Genomic DNA, 17,318 nt, shown 5'->3' with positions numbered 1-17,318 from the left:
GGAAATAAAGCGAAAGTTATTAGAACTAGCCGAAATGGTTGTTTAATAGGTGAAAGGAACTGTTTGTGAACTAGAAATGGTAGATTTTATAGCAGCGGTAGTGTTGAAAGCGGAAAAAAAAATTGGTTAGGGTTTGGAAGTGGGTTACGTATTATTGAGTATATATAGGCGGGATAAAATTGTATAGTAGATTCGGTAAAAAGGAGAAGGTGACTACAAAGTGAAACTACTGGCAGAAACTGAAAGAGAAAATAAGACGACAGAAAAGATTTTGAAATGCAACAGTGACAATAACAAACGTAATTGTTGGGTTCAAATTAATGATATGAATATAATGGAGCGAAACATTCCACGTGGGAAAAACTCTTATAGTTTCTGTTATCTGTAGTGGATTTGTGTCTCTGTCTGTGCAAGACATGTTAGTAGAGCCCAGACTGTGGTTTGAAACCTATAGTGGGTGGTGGGGATGGAGAAGTCTTAAGTTGTGGCTTCATTGAGCTATATGTGATGTATACACATACTGGAAATTATGCAGAAATTGTAGCTCTGCCATAAAAGTGCTGCCATCTCATATGTTACTGGAAGAGTTTCAGTTAGAACAGCTGTTTCTATAACTCTGTCCACTCCCCCTTCTGTTTAAGTCTTTTTAAGCTGTATCATTTTTGGAAAGACATTTCCTTAAAGGAGGTATTTAATAATTAATATAAAGCTATTGTAATTTTTATCTTGTTTTAAAGATGTTAAGGATGATCAGGGTAAAATTGATATCTCACCAGCCAAAATGTTTCCCACATTGTACTACTACTACTTGCAGATAAGGACGTTCATTTCACCTCTATTTACTGAAAGTATGCTGTGCAGACAACTCAGACATGTGCTTTCAGTTTCCATAAAAGCACCAATGTACGCAACCGTCAGTTAAATAATTTTTGGTATCAAAATTGCGATCACTGTTTGTATTGACGTGTTAAATAATGAAAAACAATGGAAACAGTGCAACAAAATGCAGGTAGGGACAGCACAACCCAGTGACAAAGCAAACAACACCAGTTAACTGACGTAAACAGTTAGTGAGGAACAACGATACATTTCTTACGTCTTACAAACAAAATATAACAACACAGTTTCTTCAAATGTGACTGCACAATTGGCAATTGGCAAATCAGTATGGCTCCTAGCAAGAAATATACGGAGAAGGATATCCTTATTTTGCAAAGTCTATGTTCAAAAATTACTGAGAAGAGTCCTTTGAAATTAAGGACAGTCAAAGGTGGCTCATTTTTATCACCCAAAGTTAAACAGAGCTCCATTTTGAGAAATTCTTGAGTGACAATTGCACTTGGAGTATTTGTGTCAAAGAAACACATGGTTCTCTCAACAGCTGACATAGTGAAGAGAGAATACATTAAATTTTGTGTATATTCTGAAAAACAACTGGAACATTTCAATCCTATTAAGGACAAACTTGATTACTTTCTGATGAATGTACTGCAGAGTGCAGAGAGTAGCTTCATCAAGTTTGTGCAGAAGATGGTATGCATGTTTCATGAAAATACTGCATTAGAAAGAGGCTCTCATGGTAACAAAGAAATTTTAGTAGAAAGTTGCAAGACAATACCATTATTGTAAAAAGGAGTGTTTACAATGCAATAAATCATTAGACAGTTTTCTTAATAGTGAGAAACAACTGAATGTGGACATTACAAAATCAGTGGTACTAGCTGTGAAGAAATCTCCATGAAAAAGAGTAGAAGACTTGAAAATGAAGTTGCCAATCTTAGAAGAAGAATAGTTGAATAAATAAAAGAGCTCAAAAATAAAAAAGAATCATTATAGAAAATGAAAAAGAAGCACCTGAAGTTCTCTGTGTCGAAATTTCAAGTTTAGCAAGAAACTTATACATTGAATACTTTGCTAAGAAGTTTAACATTTGAACAGTTGACATAAGTTTTGTACCTTCAGAACTGTTATATTGTCTCAAGGAAAATTGTTAGTTTTCTCTACATTACTTTGTGAAAACAATTTGTATTTTGATTGATGTGATGACAAATATCTCTGAAAACAGCTATAACCCATCCTGTGTGAGAGTTTAATGTTTTTATAGCATTTGATGAACAGTATACTACAAGTTATACACAATTACATTATTGGCACTGACATACAGTTTAAGTGATACAAGAATAATTGCATTCATCTTTCATTTCAACCAGCTTTCTGGTTCATAAACAAAAGTGTTTTTTGTAATTGTACCACACACATTGTTGAGAGGTCATGAATATAACTAAAGAGGTAAACAAAAAGTCGTGAAAAGGTCATGAATTTGATCCTCAGAAAATCTTTAGACACCCTGCCTCTACTACATAAATGAACCTGTAGCTAAGCACCTGTTCTCTCTCTCTCTCTCTCTCTCTCTCTCTCTCTCTCTCTCTCTCTCTCTCTCTGCTTGCATTTTGTTTTTACTATTACATTTGAAAGTTCTCTTGCTAGCTCAACCATATCATACAAAAAACGGCCTGCCTCTGAATATGTAAGAAACTCAGTTGTTGGCAGATATTTACCCTATTCTGAAAGGAAACCTAAATAGTCAATTATTTTTTCATATTTTAATTAAACAGGAGCTGTATTCCCAGTCCCGTGACAAAGTTGGAGTGATGTTTGCAAGTATACCCAACTTCACAGAATTTTATTCAGAGGACATAAACAAAGGAATGGAGTGCATTCGTTTGCTGAATGAAATTATTGGTATGTACAATTTTTTAAAGATTATATGCATAGTATTCATTATTGGCAGTTGCAACAAGCATGGTCATTACACAGCAATATAGATATAAATATCACTTATCTCTTACACACCCAAATGCTAACTGAATTTTAAAAGAGTCACCGCCTGGTGACAGAAATAGTAAATATAAGCTCAACTGTACAAAATATTAGACACCACCTCCTTAAAAGAGCACACTGTAGATTAAGCAGAACTGTTTTTCACATGACTATCCTTCTCTGACACAAGTCATGGCACTGAAGTGCCAGTAGGTTGTATGAAATCTTCTGTAGTTGTAACATAGGGGAAGAACACACAACAACTGACGTAAACAGTTAGTGAGGAACAACGATACGTTTCTTACGTCTTACAAACAAAATATAACAACACAGTTTCTTCAAATGTGACTTTGCTCTACTTGATCCAGACTGACTATCAATAACTTACATTGCACTGGAATGTTCTTAGAGAGACAATGTCTGTGAGATCATCGTCCGCAGTGAGTGGTAAGCTGCTCGACGTGAAAGTGGAGACAGGTTACTGCAAGGCACTGAGTCGATGGACGGTTGAAGATGAAGTCCAGGGAGATGTTGAGCTTGAGGATGACTGAAGATGAGATCTATGCAGTGTTGTAGTGGTACTCAAGGACAACTGAGACCAGATCCAGCAAGAGAGTAGCTTTAGGACAGTTGAGATGAAGTACAGTGAGACAAGGGCTGAAATGTGAACTCCAAGTGATGGGCTGCTAGACATGTTACGCATAAGCCTGGAGTGCAAACTAGCTGTAGCCAGCTGGACAGCATCCTAAATACCTGCCCAGTGGAAGGATACCACTGGAGTATTCGGCAAGCACATAGTTTCTTGGAGGTACCTGTGATGGCATCACTGTTTACTGTGATACATGTGCTGCTAGTGGTTAGGCTGACAGTACGCGGTATTGTTGTGGCTGCTGGAAGTTCATTTGAAAACAATCCAGTATATTTGTGTTGAACCAGACTGTTTCCATCACTCTCCTGAGAGCACTGAGTGAGGTGGCACAGTGGTTGGCACACTGGACATGCATTCGGGAGGACAACAGTTCAAACCCACGTCCATCCATTCTTATTTAGGTTTTGTATGATTTCCCTAAATCACTTCAGGCAAATGGCAGGATGATTTCTTTGAAAGGGCATGGCCAATTTCCTTCCCCATCCTTCCATAATCTGATGGGGCTGATGACCTCGCTGTTTGGTCCTCTCCTGCTGAATCTACCACCCAACCTGAGAGCAGTGTAATTAATGGACCTGAACTGTGGGAACCTGCAATACATGCCTGTACGGTCAGTGGTGTGTCACAGGTTGCAGCCTGTGGATACAATAGAATCATTGCAGCCTATCTGAGGCTGTAAAATGTAAACTATCATGGCTGGAAATGTTACACTTTTAAAGTATTCCTAGCCCTTATACTGTGATCAGGTGAATATCTTTTTGAAATCTGCCATTTCAAGACCAAATACAAAGGGAATTTTCAAGGGGGATTGTAGCATTTTTGAAGGTCCGAATCACATCCTGACACTCTACTGACAGAAGGTAAATTCCGTTTCCATGCACTCCTGCACAGAGGTGTGATGTCACACATTTTGAATACGTGAATGCACTTGGTCATCATTGGTTGCTGCTGCCCACTATTGCTGTCATCCCATGGTGCAATACTGGTACACATTTTCCTCAACACCGGAATATACATATCAGTCAGTTTTACACCCTGCTCCTTATTAATTTTTTTAAGATATATAACAGTCTCTATGGCCTCTGTATATCCTTTCATGGTTTCCCTTGTGGCTGCCAGAATCTATCAAATCAAATCAAATTCAGTGGTCTTCTGTTAGCAAAGCATGTTTCATGAAGTCTGATCTGTCTGTTTCTCGCCTTCTACAGTTACTCTTGTGTTCTTCAAGTAATTTTCTGACTGTTCTTTTACTAAAATCCATGTTCATGTTTTCAAAACTACATGGAATCCTGTAAATTCCATCTTTTTCCAGCATTTTGCAAGCATCCTTGGATGTCTTTGGGTGATCCTGTATCTCATAGGTGTGTTTATAGGGTACAGCATTATTCCCTCTCATCAAGATATTTCCTGTTCAGTTAGTAATGTCCTTAATGGACAGCAAGAAGTCTTTGGATTTCACAGTCGCCTGTACATTGCTATGATCTTTTTGTGGCTGTCTTAATGCTTGTTTTTATCTCAGTGGAGGAATATACATTCTTGAACGATGCATTGGTGAGTTATTTAAATACTGCATCAAGCAGCTCCTCCTTTCTTGAAGATTAGCATGTGTATTTCAGTAAGAAGTTCATCCATCTATGATGTAATAGTCAGGAATAATTTAACAAGTGTGAGTAAACTAGGATGATGTGGGGATGTAACAGAATTAAAGAAAGGGAAAAATCATGTTTGGATGTGCCCATGAATGAAGTTTCTTGATTTGTTGTTGTATCAATATGACAACAATAAATGATGTACTATCAAAAATTTCAAATTAGCCAAAGCTCTTGTAAAGAAGAAAAATCATGTGGAAGCTCATATATATTTATTCGTTCTTATATAAAATACAAAATGATTTTAATTATTTGAATGAAGAATGTACACTTAAGAGTTGCTGTATTGAAGTAACAAGAAGTATTAGAATTTAACTATCTGCCTTAGATGATCAACTATGTTTCAAATGAGTTATCAAATTATAAAAGCAGCACTTCAACAGAAACCTTTAGGAAACAAGTCCCCCCGTGCAGCTGTGTTTTTAAGATTTTAAGTTCCTTAAAGTGTCAGTGCCTAGACTGAGGTGATAAAACTTATGGAACAGTGATAAGCACACACACACAAATGGTAATAGTATCGCATACACAAGGTATAAAAGGTAAGCACATTGGCGAAGCTGTCATTTGTTCCCAGGTGATTCATGCAAAATGGTTTCTGACGTGATTATGGCCACACAATGGGAATTAAGAGACTTTGAACAGGGTATGGTAGTTGGAGGTGGAGGCATGGGGCATCCCATTTTGGAAAACATTAGGGAATTCAATATTCTTAGCTCTGCAATGTCAAGAGTACGATGAGAATACGAAATTTCAGGAATTATCCCTACCACAGACAGTGCAGTGGCCAACAGCCTTCACTTGATAACAGAGCAGAAGCATTAACATAGATTTTTCAGTGCTAACAGTCAAGCAACACTGCATGAAATAATTGCAGAAATCAATGTGGGGCATATGACAAAAGTATCTGTTAGGACAGAGCAACTAAGTTTGGTATTAATGGGCCATGGCAGCAGATGACCGATGCAAGTGCTATTCCTAACAACATGACGTTGACTACAGTACCTCTTCTGGGCTTGTGATCATATCGGTTGGACCATAGGTGACTGGAAAACCATGTCCTGGTAAGATGAATCCCAATTTAAGTTGGTAAGATATGGTAGTGTTCAAGTGTGATGCAGACCCAATGAAGCCATGGACCCAAGTTGTCAACAAGGCACTGTGTAAGCAGGTGGTGACTCCATAATGGCATGGGCTGTGGCTACCTGGAATGGACTGGGTCCTCTGGTTGAAGAACTGATCAGTGACTGGAAATGGTTATGTTCAGCTACATGGAAACCATTTGCATCAATTCATGGACTTCATGTTCCCAAACAATGATATGATTCTTATGGATGACAGTGCACCATATCACGGGTCACAAGTGTTCATGATTGGTTCGAAGAATATTCTGGATAATTCAAAAGAATGCTTTGGCCATTCAGATTGCCTGACATGACTCTCATAGAATATTTATTGGACATAATCAAGAGGTCAATTTGTGCACAAAATCATGGACCAGCAACACTTTCGCAATTATGGGCGGCTATAGAGAGCAGCATGACTCAGTATTTCTGCAGAGAACTCCCAACAACCTTAAGGGGGAAAGGAGGTCCAATGCCAGAGCTGCATGGAGCATGTCTGAAGCCAAGTAATAATAAACATGAGCAGTACTTCTGTCAGTGCCACCAGCCACATCCAGTGTTATATACAATGTAAACACAAATAAAATTACATGTGGTCAGTATCCACTCACCAGCCTAGTGCATGTATACTTTCAAGGCAGCCTTCTGCTTGATTATTAAAAGCACAGAGCATAATCAATGCACCCAAACAAGTTGGGACAGTGCAATATTACAGTGCAGTGTGCCTTGATGACAGGGATTTCCCACAGTTCTACTACCTGTCACACAATGGCTATAAAACAGATGCTCACCATCTAGATTCCACATTGTTCCTGCATGAAATTAAAACTTCCACAATGGCCCCTGTCCACCAGGTAAGGCAGTGAGTTCAGCAACTCAGACCACAACAAGCCACTGCCCAGGCAAGAAGATAATGGCCAGTTTCAACAGAATGCCTGTTCCATTAAAGGTCAACACACCTGCATCGATACTCATAGTGGACTCACTAGAAGTCATCAGTCCCTTGGCCACTACACAGAGCCATTTGCAAAATGTCATCCATTAGTTGCAGTACTGCAGTGGACACTCAGCCAACTTCCTTTTTGCTATAGCTCATGCACGAGCTTTCATCCTCGCAAAGCACTACGTTGCTGCCCTCTAATGGGATGCCTGAGCCACAGTTGCCAAGCAACAGGTCAAAGATGTTAGGAGGAGCAGGCATTGATAAAAGCTCTTGCACATTTCAACCACTCCATTATAAAACACTAAAACAACTAAAATTGAGTATTTTGACTGACTTTATGACAAGTCACCATTAAGAGGATCTCTGCAAAGTCACTCAAAACATCAGCATGTTAGTTGTTTTAGTGCCTCATAATGAAGCAGCCTCATACCCATAATGATTTTATTCAAAAAGAGTTCCAATGGCTTTTTGACAGCTGGATATATTTTAAAGCAGTTTTCTTGAAATGCTCAGTGAAACCTTTCCACTTAAAAAAATGGTTCAAATGGTTCTGAGCACTATGGGACTTAACATCTATGGTCATCAATCCCCTAGAACTTAGAACTACTTAAACCTAACTAACCTAAGGACATCACACAACACCCAGCCATCACGAGGCAGAGAAAATCCCCGCCGGGAATCGAACCCGGGAACCCGGGCGTGGGAAGCGAGAATGCTACCGCACGACCACAAGATGCAGGCCTTTCCACTTAGAACCATATGTAATCAAATAAGTCAAGGCACAAAAATTTCTAATGCCAGGAAGAGGCAACTCCACAACGACCTTAAATATGTAAAAAGTAGGATTTTATTGAATATGTTAGACATTTTTGAGATAATTTGTTAAACAATATTATCTACAATGTTGATTCTTCATTGGCATAAGAATTTCACAGCATATAATTAGTAAAATTGGATGTAACTAGGAACTGAATTCAAGGAGTCTGCTTCCGTGTAAAGTGTGCAGAAAACTACCTGCAAGTATGCTTAAAAATAACTCTCATATTGCTTTCATACTTTTTAATACAGTAAATGTTACTGTGAATAGAACTTGCCTTCATTTATATCAGAAGGTATCAGAAGAGTAAATACATTGATGAAAAATTCTAGTTGAGCACAAAATCAGCTCTGAAGACAAGGATAGATACAAGATATTCACATTGTTACTCACTTGTTTGCTGATATTTCAAGCCAACCTTCGAAAGGTATACACACTTTCCAGAGAATCTGTTGTGTTGTTTCTCATTAGAGGTGCATGCCATCACAAATCACACATTCTGTGCAGGTTTGTCAAAAACAAATTTAGAAACAGGATTGCCACTAGTAAAAATATGCACCTTTGGAACTTGGCATGTCCACATATACAGAACTCCTTTGATGCTTTTCAGTTGTTAAAATCCGCAATACAGTATATATTAAAGTGTACTGGTACTTTTATGCCAGTGTTTCATTGGCATAAATGTACATTTTTCCTATATACTGAGGATTTTAACAACTGTCAAGCAGCAATGTTTAAATTTACATTGTCGTAAATATACGCTTTTACTGCATATTGATAATTTTACAACTGTCAAGCATTAAAGCTGTGCTTCAGATATAGAAGTGCCAAGTTCCACAAAGTGTGTATTTTTACTTGTGAGAGACCTTTTTGTAATTTTATTTTTGACAAATGTGTGAGATGGACAATATACTATCCACCAAGATGTTAACATGGCATACAATCAAAAAAGGTTTTAAAAATCTGAAGATGAAGATGACATTCCTATCTGTCGAAACCAATCAATGAAAAATAGCTTTGAACATGATCTTGTCTACAAAAAACTCCTTTAAAATATATATAGTCATCAGTCTTCTGACTGGTTTGATGGTCTGCCATAGATTCTTCCCATGCACTAACCTTTTCATTTCGGAGTAGCACTTGCTCCTTACACCCTCAATTATTTGTTGGATGTATTTCAATCTCTGTCTTCTCCTATAACTTTTACCCTCTAAAGCTCCCTCTAGTACCTTCAAAGTTGTTCCTTGAGTCTTAACCCATGTCCTATCATCATGCCCCTTCTTCTTGTCAGTGTTTTCCATAAGTTCATTTTTTTTGCTGATTCTACAGACAAGCTCCTCATTCCTTATCGTATCAGCCTACCCAGTTTTCTACATTCTTCTTTCACATCTCAAATGATTCGATTGTCTCATGTTCTGGTTTCCCCATTGTCCCTGATTTACTACCATACAATACTTTTCTCCGAACATACATTTGCAGGAATTTTTTCCTCAAATTAAGGCCTATGTTTGTTATCAGGAAACTACTCTTAGCCAGGAATTACCTCTTTGCCTGTGCCAATCTGCTGTTAATGTCCTTCTTGCTTTGTTCATCATGGGTTATTTTGCTTCCAAGGTAACAGAATTTCTTAACTTCATTTATTTCATGATCACCAATTTTTATGTTGAATTTCTCGCTATTCCCATTTCTGCTACTTCTCATTCCATTCTCTTTTTCCAGTTTACTTGCAATCCATATTCTTTACTCACTAGTCTGTTCATTCCAGTCAACAGATCCTGTAATTCTTATTCACTTTCACTAAGGGTAGCAATGTCATCAGTGAATTTTATCATTGATTTCTTTGTAATCCCGCACTTAAATCTTTATTTTATATCAGTCATTGCCACTTCACTGTATACATTGAACAGTAGGGATGGAATACTGTATCCCTGTTTTACACCCTCTTTAATCTGAGCACCTCATTCCTTGTGTTCCAGGCTTAATGTTCCCTCTTAATTCTTATACATATTGCATATTACCCATCTTTCCCCACAGCTTACACCTATTTTTCTCAAAATTTTGAAAATCTTCCATCATTTTACATCGTCAAATGCTTTTTCTAGGTTGAAAAATCCTATGAGCATGTCTTGACTAGTTTTAAGTCTTTCTTCCATTATCAGGTACAATGTCACAACTATCTTGCTATTCACTTTACCTTCCTCAAAGCCAAATTGACCTTCATATAGCAGATCCTCAATTTTGTTATTCGTTCTTCTGGATATTATCCCTGTCAGCAGTTTAGATGCAGGAGCTGTTATGCTGATTGTATGACAGTTCTTGCAGTTATCTGCTGTTGCTATCTTCGGAATTGTGTGGATGATATTTTACCAAAAGTCTGAATGTACATTGCCTGTCTCAAGTTAGTCAAGGCTGCCTTTAAGGGGACAAAGATGCAATTATCAACAGTTCACTGGGTTCGAATGAGATCGTGCAATATGGCTACGAGAAGCTGGATGTTGCTTCTGTGATACTGCAGAAAGACTGGACAGGAACATAGCCACTGTACATGATTGCTGGCAGTGGTGGTCACGATAGTGTGCAATCGCAGGAGACCAGCTGTTGACTGCCACGTGGTACTACCAAGAGGGAAGACCATAGTGATTGGCGTATGGATCTTGCACATCGTACTGCATCAGCAGCAGCAGTTTGAGCAACAATTGGCATCAGAGTGACACAATGAACTGTTACAAATTGATTACTTCAAGGACAGCTCCAAGACAGACGCTCTGTAGCTTGCATTCCTGACCTCAAACCACTGCTATTTCCAACTTCTGTGGTATCAATGGAGAGCTTATTGGAGGGCCTGGTGGAAGTCTGTTGTGTTTTCTGATGTAAGCTGGTTTTGCCTCACAGCCAGTGATGGCTGTGTGTTGGTTAGAAGGAGGCCAGTTGAGAACCTGCATCCAACCACTCTGTGAGACCTCTTGGAGTTATGCTCTGAGATGCAATTTTGTATGACAGCAGGAGCAACCTTGTGGTTATCCCATGCAACCTACCTGCAAAATTGTACATCAATCTATTGATTAGAATGATTAATGGAAAATCTCATATAAAGATGTGAAAGAAATATTAACAAAGAGATAGAGGGGCTTGCCAGTACTTACCTCAGCTCAGTTCAGCCGATAGATACACAAAAAACCTCTTTACTTCTGTATGCATCCTCTTTGGTTTGAGGCTGGCACAGTACTTACAGTAGAATATCTTTGGCTTCCCTCTGACAACCATGCCTCCATCCTTAGTACCCTCCCTGTTTTCCTTTCCCTGTTGCTTCATAACCTGGGTTGTGAGTAACTAAATCCACTTTCCCTTCTTCCCTTTCATTCCCCTCTCTCCTCCCTGATGAAGGAACATTTATTCCGAAAGCTAGGAATGTAAATTTTTGGTTGTTTTTTGTGTATCTATCGGCTGTACTGAGCTGAGGTAAGTACTGGCCAGCCCCTCTATCTCTTTGTTAGAATCTATTGATTAGACCTGTTGTGCTGCCATTCATGAACAGCATTCTATGGGTAGTTTTCAAAAGGATAATGCATCCATATACTGCTGTTATAACCCAACATGCTCTACAGTATGTTGGTATGTTGCCTTGACCTGCTCGATCACTAGATCTGTCTCCAATCAAGCACATATGGGACATCATCAGACAACATCCCAAATGTCAACCACGTCCAACAGGCATGGAACTCCCACAAACTGACATCCGGCACCTGTACAACAGAATACACACAAGTTCGCATGCTTCGTTCAGCAGTCTGGTGGTTACACTGGTTATAAATATACCAGTATTACACATTTCCAATGGCTTCTCTTGCACTTCCACTAAATTGTGATCTTGCAATGTAAATCACTTAAATATGTTACCCATTTTGTTCCAAATCTTTCCCTCAGCCGTTTCAATCTAGCTGCCCCCAACACTTTTTTATTTATTTTATTCCTAAGTGGTTTATATTGCTGTATTCCAGTCTTTCAGTGAGCATTTTTGTACTTCATTCTTTTGGCCATTAATTGCACTGTTTCTTCTGCTACACAGATTTCTTCACAGTCACTACCCTAATACCTATGTTTGTCTTACCAGCATTTGTGACTGCTAATTTTAAAGATCCTTTGTGAATTTCTAATGCATCTCATCAATTCTCGGCATTTCTGATCCCAGTTCCTTCAACAGTGATTCTTCTGGACAATTCTCATGAACCTCAGTCTACTCTTTATCATTACTAAATTGTGATCTGAGTGTAATATGCACTTGGGTACATCTTACAATTCAATATCTAATTTCGGAATATCTGTCTGATCATGATGTAATCCACCTGGAATTTTCCCATATCCCTCATCAATCCACCTAACTTTCAGCATTCTTCTGTAGCACCACATGTCAAATCATTTGATTCTCTTCTTTTCTGGTTTTCTCACAGTCCATAATTCACTAATCTACAGTGCTGTGCTCCAAGCATGTATTCTCAGAAATTTATTCCTCAGATTAAGGCCTACATTTGATGCTTCTTTGATGCTGTCTTTGCCTGTGTTAGCCAGCTTTTAATGTCCTCCTTCCTGACGTCCAAGATAGCAGAATGTTTCATAATCACCACTTTTGATTTTAAGTTTCTCACTGTTCTCCTTTCTGCTACTTTTCATTTCATCTACATATACACTCTGTAAACTACTGTGAGGTCCATGGCAGAGGATACGTCCCACTGTACCAGCTGTTAGGATTTTTTCCCATTCTATTCACCTATGGAGCATGGAAGAATAATTGTTTGAATGCCTCTGTGCATGCAGTAATTATTCTAATCTTATCCTCACAATCCCTTTGTGATCAATACATGAGAGATTGTAGTAAATTTCTGCACCCATCATTTAAAACCAGTTATGAGACTTTGTTAATAGACTTTCTCAGCATAGCATACTCCTCCCTTCAAGAATCTTCCAGTTCAGTTGCTTCAGTATCTCTGTGACACACTCCCACAGATCATACAAACCTGTGACCATCTGCGCTGCCCTTCTCTGTATTCATTCAGTATTCCCTGTTGGTCCTATTTAGTATGGATTCCACACACTTGAGCAACATTCTAGAACCAGTCATACAAGTGATTTGTAAGCAATCTCCTTTGTGGACTGATCACACTTCACCAGTATTCTACCAGTACGCTGAAGTCTACCACCTGCTTTAGTCACAACTGAGCCTAAGCAATCATTCCATTCCATATCCCTACGAAGTGCTACACCCAGGTATTTGTGTGAGATGGTCGATTCCAGCAGTTGCTCATTGATATTATTTATAGTCATAGAATACTACATTTTTTCATTTTGTGAAATGCACAATTTTACATTTCTGAACATTTAAAGCAACTTGCCAGTCTTTGCACCACTTTGAACAATGGAAAATCCAGGATGGAATAGTGACAATAGTATGAAAAGGATAGCTGATACTCGTCATAGAGTGGAAATGCCGAATCACAGATAGGGACAACAAAAATACTATCAGAAAGTAAGATTTTGACCAACACGATAACATGTGCTCACACACACACACACACACACACACACACACACACACACACACACACACACACACACACACACACACACAACCATAGTCTCTGGCTGCTGAGGCAAGACTGTGAGCAGCAGCACATGACAGGTGGGGGTAAGGAGGAGACTGGGAGGGGCAGGGTAGCATGGTAGGAGTTGGAGATAGTAAAGTGCTGCTTCTGGGAGAATACAGGGGCAAGATGGAGAGAGGGTAGGGCAGCTAAGTGCGGTTGGGAGGTTGTTGAATGTAGGGAGACGATAGCAGAAATGGAAAGAGGTAAAAAGACTGTGGGTGTGTTGGTGGAATAGAAGGCGGTGTAGTGCTGGAAGGGAACAGGGAAGGGGCTACAGTAGAAAGTGAGAGGTGAAGAGTTAGGAAGCCCTTCTGCAAATTTAAGTCTAACAAGGGGAGGGCTGTTGAATGCCGAATTGGTATCACATTTTTCCTTGAGACCCTTTAACTTCTGGCATCACTACACTTCAACATCACATAGATACTGATTTTCATTACTTCACCCAAAGAGATAATCTGTTTGAAAGTTTGGTACAATTCTTCTATTCAGTTTACCAACCACCCATTGCTTCTCATAACAAGTGACTAGGTGTGTATTCCTCAGCCATGTATTAGCAGTAGTATCATGTCATAATTTATTGCTGTTTCATCTGTCTGTGTTTTTTACAGCTGACTTTGATGAGCTCTTAGATGAACCGCGATTCAAGAGCATTGAGAAAGTCAAAACAGTTGCATCTACTTATATGGCTGCTTCTGGTCTAAACCCCACTCACAAGGTATTACAATCAGTTTTACTTTTAGACTGTATCATTTGTGCATTTCAGGTTGCTTGCTAGTATCACATATATTTCGAAAAAGTTAGAACACCAAGAACAATAACACAGACTTTGTTTATATTTGCCTTATTTATGAATAGACAGCATTTTGTTTCAGTATTTGTATGATTCTCCATCAGTATAGTTTAGACAGACTAATAGTAAGTTTTTTTAATTCCAAAATCTGTGTCCTTTATGTTATGTATAAGTGAGTTACAAAATATTTCAAGAGATGTTAATGCTTGATAATGCTATGAAAAGTTATTTTCAATGTTGTAAATGCACATACTTTCAAAGACACATAGTTTTATAAATGTACAAATTAATATTGCAATGAATAACATGATGAAATAAAACAGTTCCAGTATATTCTGTCTTAAATATGAAAGAACATATGTTTATTAACTTTTTTGTGTGCAGCCAGATGAAGATGAACTGGAACATCTGTGTGCCCTTGTAGATTTTGCTCTAGCAATGAAGCAACGTCTTGATGATGTCAACAAACATTCCTTCAATAACTTTCATCTCAGAGTTGGTATGTATTGCCATTGGGCACTTTGTGTAAATGTTGTCAAGATATTTGTCATTCACTTAACTTGGTTCTTTAATTTTGATTGTTAATTTATAATGTGTATAGACTTCTATATTGTAATTGATATTGCTCCATCTGAACAGAATAGAATTCAAGTAAGGAATATTTTTGTAGAATAAGCTTGTGTGCAAAGATCACTAACAGGGTCAATACAGATTGTACAGTCAGTGAAAGAAATGTATGAGAACATTATCTTCACAAAAAAGGAAGTTGTAATGGTTGCAACTGAATCATTGCTGCCAGTCATTGGTTAATTCTTGGACTTTTCCCTCTCATCATAGCCTATGTCCTCACATTTTACAATTCCCTCAGCTATAATTTATCTGTTTTCATCCATCTATAAAGCTGTAGCACTCTCTTGCCACACCATTCCCCCTCCACCTCTGCCCACCCCTATGATAATATTGACACATTGTAGTATGGACTCCACAGGGCACTAACAGTATTGGAGAGCCATTATAGCAGTTAAATTACCACTCACAACTCTCAGAGGTTGATCAGAGCTGTGTCCAAAATACACATATATTGATTTATGGCATCACAGATGTGTTCAATAACAGTGAAGGCAAGTGACTTGAACGATTGGAAGTGTAGGGGGGGGGGGGGGGGGGGGGGAGAGGGGGGGCATGGGGCACATACAACCCAGTGGCCAGTACAGTGCTTTGCAAAATCCTAGTTATGCGAAATGACGCTACAGCATGCATGACACTGTTATTCACTTCTCAGATGCTTATTTCCTGTGGGTGTCAATAAGAGAGCAAGCAGGTGAAGTCAGTGATATTTGTTTTGCTTTGTGTTGCACTCTACCTATTCTCAAGAACAATGGACTGGGAGCTACTGTATGGAGCCAATTGGTATAGTGCACAGCTTTTAGACCATGATAAATTATGTAGCCACTTTTCAGCAATTAGGAAACTGAAACTAAGTAAGCAACACTGAAGTCGCATGAGAAGATAATAAACTCTAAATAAGCTACATTGAAATTTAAAATGCTGCAAACAGAAATTAAATTGTTTTTATTAAAGTTACAGAAACCAGATAGAGTGAACAACTGCAATAAAACTGCACCAAAAAGTTTTCATCAGTTCTTGGCATAAGCAGTAACTCTCACATTAATAGTTCCTGTGCTATTTATAATGAAACGTAACAGATGAATATAATAATCACCAACTCTTACACTATCAATAGCATACCCAGGCTAGTAACAGGAACAAATACACTGATCGGCCAGAACATTATGACCACCTATCTAATAGCCAGTATGACCACCCATCTGATAGCCAGTATGTCCACCTTTGGCATGGATAATAGCGATGATGCATCATGGTGCTGAAGCAGTGAGGCCTTGGTAGGTTGCCAGAGAGAGTTGGCACCACATCTGCACACACAATTCACCTAATGTCCATAAAGTCTGGGGAGCGGGGAGCGGGGGGGGGGGGGGGGGGGGGGGGATCAATCACATCTCAGATGTGCTTGATCGGGCTCAGATCTGGCAAGTTTGTTGACCAACACATCAACTGGAACTTGCCACTGTGTTCCTCAAACCATTCCATCACACTCCTGGCCATGTGACATGGTGCATTATCTTGTTAAAAAATACCACTCCCATTGGGAAATGTGATCATCGGTGAAGGGGTGTATTTGGTCTGCAACCAGTGTAAGATATTCCTTGGCCATCATGGTGCCTTGAACAAGCTCCACTGGACACATGAATACCCATGTGAATGTTACCCAGAGTATAATAGAGCCACCACCAGCTTGTCTCTGCTCCACAGATGTCAAGGAGCTGTTCCCCTGGAAGACTATGGATTAGCACCCTCCCATCGACATCGTAGTAAAGGAGTTTTGCTATTTGGGGAGCAAAATAACTAATGATGGTCGAAGTAGAGAGGATATAAAATGTAGACTGGCAATGGAAAGGAAATTGTTTCTGACGAAGAGAAATTTGTTAACATTGAGTATAGATTTAAGTGTCAGGAAGTCATTTCTGAAAGTATTTGTATGAAGTGTAGCCATGTATGGAAGTGAAACATGGACAATAAATAGTTTGGACAAGAAGAGAATAGAAGCTTTCAAAATGTGGTGCCACAGAAGAATGCTGAAGATTAGATGGGTAGATCACACAGCTAATGAGGAGGTATTGAATAGGATTGGGGAGAAGTGAAGTTTGTGGCACAACTTGACGAGAAGAAGGGATCGGTTGGTAGGACATGTTCTGAGGCATCAAGGGATCACAAATTTAGCATTGGAGAGCAGCGTGGAGGGTAAAAATTATAGAGGGAGACCAAGAGATGAATATACTAAGCAGATTCAGAAGGATGTAGATTGCTGTAG

General features: G+C 38.9%; 1 protein-coding gene across 4 annotated transcripts in view; it reads left to right on the top strand.

The window, feature by feature from the left end:
- LOC126335244 (adenylate cyclase type 8) overlaps positions 1-17,318 on the top strand; it is a 1,717,934-nt gene that overhangs the window by 1,687,091 nt on the left and 13,525 nt on the right. For all 4 annotated transcript variants that reach the window (XM_049998287.1, XM_049998288.1, XM_049998286.1 and 1 more), the window contains 3 exons: positions 2,616-2,742; positions 14,247-14,353; positions 14,813-14,927. In XM_049998287.1, coding sequence (XP_049854244.1) covers positions 2,616-2,742; positions 14,247-14,353; positions 14,813-14,927 — 349 coding nt within the window. The remainder of the gene's footprint in view (positions 1-2,615; positions 2,743-14,246; positions 14,354-14,812; positions 14,928-17,318) is intronic.

The sequence above is a fragment of the Schistocerca gregaria genome, chromosome 2, assembly GCF_023897955.1.
Source record: "Schistocerca gregaria isolate iqSchGreg1 chromosome 2, iqSchGreg1.2, whole genome shotgun sequence".
NCBI lineage: Eukaryota > Metazoa > Arthropoda > Insecta > Orthoptera > Acrididae > Schistocerca > Schistocerca gregaria.
This window is presented reverse-complemented; position numbering and strand designations above follow the sequence as displayed.